This window comes from Nerophis ophidion, linkage group LG07 (genome assembly GCF_033978795.1).
Source record: "Nerophis ophidion isolate RoL-2023_Sa linkage group LG07, RoL_Noph_v1.0, whole genome shotgun sequence".
Classification (NCBI taxonomy): Eukaryota; Metazoa; Chordata; class Actinopteri; order Syngnathiformes; family Syngnathidae; genus Nerophis; species Nerophis ophidion.
The window spans coordinates 58,592,269-58,604,377 of NC_084617.1; the positions used below are offsets into that span (position 1 = coordinate 58,592,269).

General features: G+C 42.4%; 1 protein-coding gene across 8 annotated transcripts in view; it reads right to left on the minus strand.

Moving 5' to 3' along the window:
* sorbs3 (sorbin and SH3 domain containing 3) overlaps positions 1 to 12,109 on the minus strand; it is a 73,616-nt gene that overhangs the window by 28,339 nt on the left and 33,168 nt on the right. For all 8 annotated transcript variants that reach the window (XM_061906702.1, XM_061906700.1, XM_061906705.1 and 5 more), the window contains 5 exons: positions 10,429 to 10,501; positions 10,194 to 10,300; positions 10,041 to 10,104; positions 9,724 to 9,762; positions 899 to 977 (listed from right to left, as the gene is read on the minus strand). In XM_061906702.1, coding sequence (XP_061762686.1) covers positions 899 to 977; positions 9,724 to 9,762; positions 10,041 to 10,104; positions 10,194 to 10,300; positions 10,429 to 10,501 — 362 coding nt within the window. The remainder of the gene's footprint in view (positions 1 to 898; positions 978 to 9,723; positions 9,763 to 10,040; positions 10,105 to 10,193; positions 10,301 to 10,428; positions 10,502 to 12,109) is intronic.

The following is a 12,109-nucleotide window of genomic DNA, read 5'->3' on the forward strand; positions in this document are numbered from 1 at the left end:
TCATTTCTGAAATTTAACTAAAATAAATATTTTTAACATCTTTAAGTAAAAAAAAAATTCCCAGTCAGAAAAACTAGGTCGGGTTGTATTTTTTATTTTTTTGGTCGCATAATTTTCGTTCATTCATCCGTGTTGATGGGTTCATATTGCCCATCGGGAATGAAGCTGAAATATTACCGTAATAGGACATCTAGCTTTGTTGTCATTTTTTTTCTTAATTTTTGTTATTTTGCAGAACTTCTCACCAGCAAGTCGTGAGCAGCAAGGCTCTCTGTCTGTGCTTCCTGTGTGTGATAACTTCTACGAGAAAGTCGCGGGTAGGGAGGTGTATAAGCCAACGATCCAGCTCTCCGCCGACCGAGACAAAGATTGTGAATGACTGAAAAGAAGGCACACTGCCTTTAGTTAATTCTACTGTTAAATAAACATAGTGCACGTAGTGAGACCTTTTTCTCCCAGTTTGCAGTGAGAGACGAAGAAAGTAAACAGACATAGAAATGTATTGAAGCCGGCAAAGTATTTCAACTTCATTTTCATTTATTGTTTGATTAATGGACTTATTGACTATGTGTTCAGTCCTAGCCACTATCAAAACATTTTCCATGGTGTAAGTGGTGTTTGTTATTAGCGTACTGACTGCCTCCACTGCAGCCCACACAAACTTGCTTATTCCTTAAACACTTTTGATTGGCCAGGAGGCAAAGGAGGCGAGGCTCAACAATTCCGAATGGTGAACATGTCAGTCATTCAAATGCCGATGACGGGGAAGAAAAAAAAAAAAACCCTCCTACGGTTTGGTTATTGCACTAATTAAAAGCTCAATATTGGTTTGATGTGGATTAGTTTTGCAGCTCTACCTCATATGCTAAGCTGCGTGTTACATTGGGAGTTATCTCACCAGTCTGGCAAGGCTCCATGTGGCGTTAGTTTGAAGAGGTGCTTGTCTGCGTCTTCATCCTCTGTGTTAGCAGACAGGCCTGTGGGTCAATATGATAGTTAAGGTGGGATCAAAAACAACAATGTTAACTGGGGTGGAAAGTAGGGATTGGCATAATAATCGACTAATCCACAGAAGGCCTACGTAGCCTCACTGTCGCCGCACTTTGCTTCACGAAAAACTGACTTTTAGGAGCACATTTAGTAGAGTTTTCGGCTCACCCAGAACTTTGTGACTTGACGTACTGTAGGAAGTAAAGTATTTAACCAATATTAAATTTCAAACAAAACGGAAGTTAAAAATGTTTTCTTTATTTTTTTTTTAAGCTGCAGTGTCTCCTTTGAAGTTTTTAGCACTTCCCAGAGGAAGCCCATTCACTTCACACTTTTTAAACTCCTGGATGAAATTATTGTGTGGAACTGATTGTTACAGTAAATATATACAGTGGTTACGCCCTGAGATCGGTAGGTTGTGAGTTCAAACCCCGGCCGAATCATACCAAAGACTATAAAAATGGGACTCATTCCTTTCCTGCTTGGCATTCAGCATCAAGGGTTGGAATTGGGGGTTAAATTACCAAAAATGATTCCCGGGCGCAGCACCACTGCTGCCCACTGCTCCCCTCACCTCCCAGGGGGTGATCAAGGGTGATGGGTTAAATGCAGAGAATAATTTCGCCACACCTGGTGTGTGTGTGACAATCATTGGTACTTTAACTTTACCATTACTATCGATGTGCACTTCTTGGCAGTGGCCAGTAGAGACACTGTTAACCTGTTTGTGGCATCTATCCATCCATCCATCCATCCATTTTCTACCGCTTGTACCTCTCAGTGTCGTGGAGGTGGCTGGAGCCTATCCCAGCAGCAGAGTCGTGTAAAAAGAGAGTATGGCCAACTAAACAACAGTCGCCATGACAGCTACCAAGGACGTGTGCAGCTGTGCCCAAATGTCATTTTGACGTTAGTTTTTCTGACAAAATAAACCAAAATAATATATATATATATATATATATATATATATATATATATATATATATATATATATATATATATATATATATATATATATATATAGTTCTTAACATACACCCAGCTCATAAACTTACAATAACATTTTGCGACTGTATTTGAGTACATTGCCGCTACATTTCTGCAGTGTTTAGTGACCAGCAGGCACCCGAACAGGCACACGACGGCACAATAAACGTGAAAAAAAATACAGAGAACGACCAAAAAAAATACTTAGTAGCCTCATTTTGCCAAAATCTTCATTAGCTTTTGACCAACAATCAGACGGAAATTTTTACTTTTGTGTGAAGTATGTTAAATGTGAATTGCCACCCCAGCCCGTCGCCTCTCACTGCCGGCAACGCCAGAGTGGAAGAGGGTCCAGTCCCTCTCGAGAGAACTGGTTCCAGAGCCCTTGCTGTGCGTCGAGGTGAGTCCGACTATATCCAGCCGGAACTTCTCTACCTCGCGCACTAGCTCAGGCTCCTTCCCCCCCAGTGAGGTGACGTTCCACGTCCCAAGAGCTAGCTTCTGTAGCCGAGGATCGGACCGCCAAGTGCCCTGCCTTCGGCTGCCGCCCAGCTCACAATGCACCCGACCTCTATGGCCCCTCCTATGAGTGGTGAGCCCATTGGAGGGATGACCCACGTTGCCTCTTCGGGCTGTGCCCGGCCGGGCCCCATGGGAACAGGCCCGACCACCAGGCGCTCGCCATCGTGCCCCAACTCCGGGCCTGGCTCCAGAGCGGGGCCCCGGTGACCCACGTCCGGGCGAGGGAAATCTGGGTTCATTTCGTTGTAATTCCATAGAAGTCTTTGGGCTGCTCTTTGTCTGATCACTCACCTAGGACCTGTTTGTCTTGGGAGACCCTACCAGGGGGCATGAAAACCCCCAGACAACATAGCTCCTAGGATCATTGGGTTGCCCCCCGGCTCAAAGCCTGTACGTTTGAGTTCAACCCAGTGGACGAGAGGGTAGCTTCCCTTCGCCTTCGGGTGGGGGGACGGGTCCTGACTGTTGTTTGTGCTTACGCACCAAACAGCAGTTCAGAATACCCACCCTTTTTGGGTACACTCGAGGGAGTACTGGAAAGTGCTCCTCCGGGTGATTCCCTTGTCCTACTGGGAGACTTCAACGCTCATGTTGGCAACGACAGTGAAACCTGGAGAGGCGTGATTGGGAAGAATGGTCGCCCGGATCTAAACCCGAGTGGTGTTTTGTTATTGGACTTTTGTGCTCGTCACAGTTTGTCGATAACAAACACCATGTTCAAACATAAGGGTGTCCATATGTGCACTTGGCACCAGGACACCCTAGGCCGCAGTTCCATGATCGACTTTGTAGTTGTGTCATCGGATTTGCGGCCTTATGTTTTGGACACTCGGGTGAAGAGAGGGGCGGAGCTTTCTACCGATCACCACCTGGTGGTGAGTTGGCTGCGATGGTGGGGGAGGATGCCGGACAGACCTGGCAGGCCCAAGCGCATTGTGAGGGTCTGCTGGGAACGTCTGGCAGAGTCTCCTGTCAGATAGAGTTTCAATTCACACCTCCGGGAGAACTTTGAACATGTCACGAGGGAGGTGCGGGACATTGAGTCCGAGTGGACCATGTTCCGAACCTCTATTGTCGAGGCGGCTGATTGGAGCTGTGGCCGCAAGGGTTGTTGGTGCCTGTCGTGGCGGTAATCCCAGAACCCGTTGGTGGACACTAGCAGTGAGGGATGCCGTCAAGCTGAAGAAGGAGTCCTATCGGGTTCTTTTGGCTCATAGGACTCCGGAGGCAGTGGACGGGTACCGACGGGCCAAGCGGTGTGCAGCTTTAGCGGTCGCGGAGGCAAAAACTCGGACATGGGAAGAGTTCGGGGAAGCCATGGAAAACGACTTCCGGACGGCTTCGAAGCGATTCTGGACCACCATACGGCGCCTCAGGAAGGGGAAGCAGTGCACTATCAACACCGTGTATGGTGCGGATGGTGTTCTGCTGACTTCGACTGCTGATGTTGTGGATCGGTGGAGGGAATACTTCGAAGACCTCCTCAATCCCACCAACACGTCTTTCTTTGAGGAAGCGGTGCCTGGGGAATCTGTAGTGGACTCTCCTATTTCTGGGGCTGAGGTCGCTGAGGTAGTTAAAAAGCTCCTCGGCGGCAAGGCCCCGGGGGTGGATGAGATCCGCCCGGAGTTCCTTAAGGCTCTGGATGCTGTGGGGCTGTCTTGGTTGACAAGACTCTGCAGCATCGCGTGGACATCGGGGGCGGTACCTCTGGATTGGCAGACCGGGGTGGTGGTCCCTCTCTTTAAGAAGGGGGACCGGAGGGTGTGTTCCAACTATCGTGGGATCACACTCCTCAGCCTTCCCGGTAAGGTTTATTCAGGTGTACTGGAGAGGAGGCTTCGCCGGATAGTCGAACCTCGGATTCAGGAGGAACAGTGTGGTTTTCGTCCTGGTCGTGGAACTGTGGACCAGCTCTATACTCTCGGCAGGGTTCTTGAGGGTGCATGGGAGTTTGCCCAACCAGTCTACATGTGCTTTGTGGACTTGGAGAAGGCATTCGACCGTGTCCCTCGGGAAGTCCTGTGGGGAGTGCTCAGAGAGTATGGGGTATCGGAATGTCTTATTGTGGCAGTCCGCTCCCTGTATGATCAGTGTCAGAGCTTGGTCCGCATTGCTGGCAGTAAGTCGGACACGTTTCCAGTGAAGGTTGGACTCCGCCAAGGCTGTCCTTTGTCACCGATTCTGTTCATAACTTTTATGGACAGAATTTCTAGGCGCAGTCAAGGCGTTGAGGGGTTCCGGTTTGGTGGCCACGGGATTAGGTCTCTGCTTTTTGCAGATGATGTAGTCCTGATGGCTTCATCTGGCCGGGATCTTCAGCTCTCACTGGATCGGTTCGCAGCCGAGTGTGAAGCGACCGGAATGAGAATCAGCACCTCCAAGTCTGAGTCCATGGTTCTCGCCCGGAAAAGGGTGGAGTGCCATCTCCGGGTTGGGGAGGAGACCCTGCCCCAAGTGGAGGAGTTCAAGTACCTAGGAGTCTTGTTCACGAGTGGGGGAAGAGTGGATCGTGAGATCGACAGGCGGATCGGTGCGGCGTCTTCAGTAATGCGGACGTTGTATCGATCCGTTGTGGTGAAGAAGGAGCTGAGCCGGAAGGCAAAGCTCTCAATTTACCGGTCGATCTACGTTCCCATCCTCACCTATGGTCATGAGCTTTGGGTCATGACCGAAAGGATAAGATCACGGGTACAAGCGGCCGAAATGAGTTTCCTCCGCCGGGTGGCGGGGCTCTCCCTTAGAGATAGGGTGAGAAGCTCTGCCATCCGGGAGGAGCTCAACGTAAAGCCGCTGCTCCTCCACATCGAGAGGAGCCAGATGAGGTGGTTCGGGCATCTGGTCAGGATGCCACCCGAACGCCTCCCTAGGGATGTGTTTAGGGCACGTCCAGCTGGTAGGAGGCCACGGGGAAGACCCAGGACACGTTGGAAAGACTATGTCTCCCGGCTGGCCTGGGAACGCCTCGGGATCCCCCGGGAAGAGCTAGACGAAGTGGCTGGAGATAGGGAAGTCTGGGCTTCCCTGCTTAGGCTGCTGCCCCCGCGACCCGACCTCGGATAAGCGGAAGATGATGGATGGATGGATGGATGTTAAATGTGCTGGCTGCCTCCAATGTATTTTTGTAATCTTGCTCGCTGCCTGTCCAAACCTCATCTTTGCAATCATCTCGCTGACTTTTATTTCTGAAAACTGATGTACATAATTGCTATTTTCAAAATCCTATTTTTATACAGTTTTCGTGTTATGTAATAATTATGGATTATTCTAACTGACCTTTCTTTTTTTGCAACATAGTAAGTGAATAAATGCTCTTTTGTAATCATTTCTCCATATTTCTGCACGATAACTCAGATATGGAAACACTGGCAAACAGTAGAGAATATGGAGGGATTTTTTTATCCAGAACATCTTTTGCTTTAATTATTATTGACATATTTCTTGCACCTTATGTTGTATATTTTTCATTAAATTTCCAGTTCATTTTCTCATCTATTACAATGCCCAAAATGTCCGCCTATTCATATTTGTGTTTGACTTTCTCATATACTGTTACCGAATTGCATTATTTTAGTTTTCCTGAGATTCAAAGCTAGTCTGTTTCTGTCAAACCATTTCTTTAATTTGTTAATTTCTTCTTTTATTTGCATTAAGCTTCTGTGTGTTCTCTCCTGAACAAAACGTAGACGTTTTGTCGTGTTTACGTGGCACAAGGCGCTCGAGTGTTGAAGGCAAACCTTCACTTTCCGTATTTGTCTTATTTCCGGGTTGTGGAAAGCTTTTACATTGGTTTCCTCAATTCTCGCAGACGGAGCAGCCCTATGCTGCACAACAGGGCATTTTTACACGTTGAAAAGCTGAAAAGGAAGCACCGCTAACACATTTTTTTTTTTTTTTTTTGAGAAAGAAAGATGGTGTTTTCCGGTTATCATCTACAAACCTTAAGTGAGACAAGAACAAACACATCTTTCCCTTTTCTGTGCATTCTAAAGAGTGAATAACTGCTAGTAAGAGGCCGCTAACAATGCAGGTAATGGGGATACGATCTATTCTGCCTATAAATCCTTCTAAAAACGCATCCAAAAATCTCAAACACCGTTTTAAATATATGCTGTTAGGGCTGGACGATATATTGATATACTCGATGTATCACGGGTTTTGTCTCGGTGCGATATAGAAAATGACTATATCGTGATATTCGAGTATACGTTCTCACGCAGTTGCTTTTAGCTGCGGGCATTACACGACAGGCTTTTTTTCAGTCTTTCTTGTCTTTCCTTTTCACAGAGACTTAAAACAAGCGCAACTTCTTACATTCGTCACATTCTGTCGCGTCATACACCCTCACTGAGCAGAGAGGTAGCAGCATGGGCAAAATTAGCTGTGATGCTAGCCGAGTGGTGCGAGTTGTAATATGAGAGAAAGAAGGTGCAAATCTGGTAACAAATGAAAGAAGAATGAATTCCCAAGAAAACCAGCACAGGGTTCATCGTCTGGCGGTGGTTTGGCTTCAAGCGGGAAGATGTCAAACAAGTATGCGGCAAAAGCTTTGCTACAAAAAGTAGCACCTACTGCTAATTTGTAGCATCATTTGAAAAGTCACCCGCTAGAGAATGAAGAGTGCTTGAAGCTCCGCGTGTCAACATCACCCAAAAAATGCTAAAGCAACCGTTTCTACATCAACACCATATGAAAAAATTAGTCAACAACAGAAGGACATAACGTCCGCAGGAACTTACCACATAGCGAAGGAGAAACCATTTGATAATAGACAGCTCATTTTTATTTGACAGTTATGGAAATATTTTGTGTGACATCATGCACAAAAGTGCACTTCATTTGTTTTAAACTATTGTAGTAGCGTTCTGTACAAAAAGTACACTTTAATTTAGTGTTGATTTGATATGTCATCTTAGTGACATCATGCACAAAAGTGCACTAATAGCTTGTTTTAAAATGACTCTGAGAATCTTGCACTTTCTGTTTTGGAAATTACATGAATGTTTGTGCCACTGCTTAATAACTGTTTAATAAATACAGTTTTGCTAAATTGACTTAATTGTGGTGTCCCTCTCTGCATGAAAGTTTAAAACTAGCATATATTAATGCAGTATGAACAAAAATGTTTTACTGTAGACACACAATCATCATAGTGCTGTGATTACATTCATCAGGTGTTAATTCAAGGCTAAGGCAAAATATCGAGATATATATCGTGTATCGTGACATGGCTTAAAAATATCGAGATATTAATAAAAGGCCATATCGCCCAGCCCTACATGCTGTAAGTATGTATGTAATGTAGTAGCAGGCACATTAATGATAACATGTAATATTTACTTTATTTTGGTCATTTTAAGCATTAAGCAACTTCTTTCCTGGGTGCATTGATTTCACAAAAAGCATAGCAATGGTAACGTTCGTTAATATGTGCTCTGTGAAACAACAACATAGAGATCACTTTGTGCGTTTGCTCCAACTGATGTCAGTCTCCATGAGCGCTTTGGAGCGTTATCATGTTGCACTATTGCTAAACATGTTAAATAAGAACATAAAACAGTGACTTACAATGTGTGCCCTCACTGGGATGCCAACTGTGAATCTTTTGGCATTTTTGAGCTGCTAAATACATTTTCTTTTTTTGCACAGGCCCCCCGAGACCACCTGGGGCATGAGCCCTGGGGGAGAAGCTCAGGGCCGTTGCTGGGTATGAACTGGGGCGGTACAGACGGAGGAGAACTAGGGCAGACGGGTTGTCTTGGTTTCGCTTCAGATATGTTTTGCCGGCCGGTGCGATAGCATCAGCTTAAAGTTAGTAGATAACATAGCCCTGTTGTCACTTAAGTGCCTTTTGACCAATTATTAAGGAGATCGCCTGAAACCAAGTTGGCCATACTATCTTAATACACGATTCTGGTTTGTGGTCTAAAGCAATGTTTCCCAACTTTTATTGAGCCAAGGCATATATTTGACATTATACAAGCACCAGGCATGCAATGACTTATCCACATGTATGAATGGCAGCAGGTGAACCCATTATTTACAGAGCTTTTGACAGTAGAAAAACATTTTATTGTTGTCTCTGTCGCTATACTGTACGCCGCTGGCATAGCCGGATGAACGGAACAAAGTACATTACTTAAAAGTTAATAAATAATACTTTTTGGACCAATTAAAATAAATTAGATACTTTCTAGAGGTACCTGATGACTTCTGATGACACACTAATGTGTTGCGGCACAGTGGTTGGGAATCAATGCTCAAGAGAAATACACCTTGATATCAGTTATTGAAAATTAAGTCGTGTAGTTGAAAAGAGACTCTCCCATCTTGTGTAAAGAAATATGGTAATTGGTTAATCATGAATTAATTCATTCCTGTCAGTCAAGAAAAAGTCAGCTTTATCTTTACAGTGCAATCTCAATTTATAAGTGCCCCAACTTCAGAAGGTTTTGAGATAAAATGTGCTAATTGTTATGCTTTAAGCAAAAAAACGAGAGTTACAAGCCTCACCGCCATTAGTTGGCGTAGCAAATGTCAAAGTGAACCCCGTAAGATCCGACCAAAACATCTTTTTGCCCTCTAGCATTTGCTTATAGCTAGAGATCGACACAACTTTGTTTTTCCAATCATGGAAAGTAAGAAAGTGAGTGTGAAGGAGTGGATTATATTCATTAAATTAAAGAAAGAAATCATCAAAAGCATGACTGAGCATGTCGCTAACTTAGCGAAGCAATACAAGCGTATCACTGCAAGCCTGCACCATACTGAATATTGAAACAGCCTGAGTACAACGCCAGCCAAGAATGTTAAAATAATAAAACAATTGCGGAAATTTATCCATGAAAACATGCAAAAGCTGCAGACGGTGTGTTTGACGGAGAAACAGCTGGAAGGAGATTCCGTAATAGTTCAGTCAATGAGATACGTAAATGCTGTACATTATTATTACATTACATAATAAAACTACAGTTCTTGTTAGCAGTATATTATTTTGCATTGTTTTATACAATATTTCATATGTAAAAGTTTGTTTATCTTTTGAAAAGGCATGTTACATGTAAAAACTGGGCTGTTTTGGGGGGTCAGAGCAAAACTTAAATCAATTTCAACACTTTTCAAAGGGAGACGTTGATTTGAGATACAAGTGGTTTGAGATAAGAGCAGCGTCACAGAATCAATTAAGCTCGTAAATTAAGGTACTACTGGAGTAGAAAGACTTACGTCTAGTGGTCCAGCTCTCTGAATCCTCCAAATCAGAGTCTAAAAAAGAATACCAAACATCAGCTCACAAATACAATTATTTGAAAAGAGATGTAAATTGAGGCCTGCATGTTGTAGTGGATTAGCCAGATTGGGTGAGGCCATAGAAAACCATTGCAAGTTTCATCTTCAGGGCTAAACATCACAAGCTATTTCATTATGTCTTATTGGGCCATTTGCAAAAACACGTCTGAAGGATTATCTTTGTTGTACTGAGAGGAATTCTGGCAGGGGGGAGTGTGTGTGTGTGAGAGGAGGACAAGGAGGCACTATCATACCCTCTGGCTTCTTGTGAATTTGTCTGAACATGCTCTTGTACCAATCCCTTGGCTTGTTTACACTCTGGTATGAGAAAAGAGAGAAGGTGGAAAAGGCGGGAGTGTTAGAGAGTAAGAGCAGGTTTAAAAGCGCTAATATTCAGTTATTCTTACTGATCTGGAGGCAATGGGCATCCCTGTTTCATCCACTGGGCCAATTCCTGAGAATTTGATGAGCCGTTCCTCCCTCGTGGGTGAATTCATCCCATTGGTGAGGTCCCCTGAGTGATAACAATCATTATTTTAGTCATACAAGCTTCAATGATGCTTATGGTAAAACTCCTGGGGGGTTGATTTAAAAAAATAGAAGTATTAGCAGTCAAATGACACACAAATAAAGCAGATTTACCATGTGGATGTGAGGGGCCATAGTATGATCCAAAACTTGGAGACGTTAGTCCACTTCCATTGAGCTCTGACGCCTTAGAAGATAATCAAAATTATGTTAGTAAGAACACAATGTTTCTATAATAATGTAGATCAGCGGTGTCCAAACTTTTACCACTGAATATTTATATATATACATATTTTTTTTTCAACTCTTAGGGCTTCCCTCAGGTTGGGCCCTGGGGACACAAAAGAGTCTGTCTTAATTTTTTCTTTTAATAAGTCATATATACACATATCGAATCGTTTACGTTGTGCGATTCAGAATCAATTATCTTTTTTTTTTTAATTGATTGTTGTTTTTTTTTAATCAATCCAACAAACCACTACACAGCAATGCAATTCAATTCCAAAACCAAACCTGACCCAGCAACACTCAGAACTGCAATAAACAGAGCAATTGAGAGGAGACAAACACGACACAGAACAAACCAAAAGTAATGAAACAAAAATTAATATTATCAACAACAGTATCAATATTAATTATAATTTCAGCATAGCAGTGATTAAACATCCATCACTGACATTAGACATTTATAAAAATAATGAAAAAGAACAATAGTGTCACAGTGGCTTACACTTGCATTGCATCTCATAAGCTTGACAACACACTGTGTCCAATGTTTTCACAAAGATAAAATAAGTCATATTTTTGGTTTGTTTAATATTTAAAACAAATTTACATTATTGCAATCAGTTGATAAAACATTGTCCTTTACAATTATAAAAGCTTTTTTTTTTTAAAAAAATCTACTACTCTGCTAGCATGTCAGCAGATTGGGGTAGAATCCTATGTATTGAATGAATACAGAATCATTTTGAATCGGAAAAATATCGTTTTTGAATCGAGAATCGGGTTGAATCGAAAAAATCGATATATTATCGAATCGTGATCCCAAGAATCGATATTGAATCTAATCGTGGGACACCCAAAGATTCACAGCCCTAATATATGTATATATATATATATATATATATATATACATATATATGTATATATATATATATATATATATATGTATATATATATATATATATATATATATATATATATATATATATGTATATATATATATATATATATATATATATATATACACACACATACAGTATACACATTTATTTTTTACTTTCATGATTTTAAAAAATCGCACTAAAACTATTGGTCCCCCACTCATAAAAGTGTTCAAAATATAGAGTGATATTTTGTTTTACTATAAACACTTAATGCTCTGAACATTGCATTGCTGCAACTTCTACGTAGCACCCATCAGACATCTGACCCACACCCTTATATTCGCGATCTTCTTGACAATGCTAAACTGTAAACTATGGTCAACCTGCACTTCAATGCAGTTTCTATGCCGCTAGACAAAGCTCAAACAAAATCTCGTTGACATGGATGACTTAAGTGTTATTATGATTCATGGCTCATTTCTTATTAAAACAAACAACAGCAACAAAAAAACTTTTATTTTATGGCAAAAACACAAAATAAACATTTTAAATGTAATATTTAACGTGAAGTAGTTGGAGCCTTGACTATGTCAATAATTCATAACATTGACTTCCACTAAATCCCACTAAAGATCTCAGGGATCCAAAACAGTCCACTCATCAGATTGTTAATAATAACTATAATG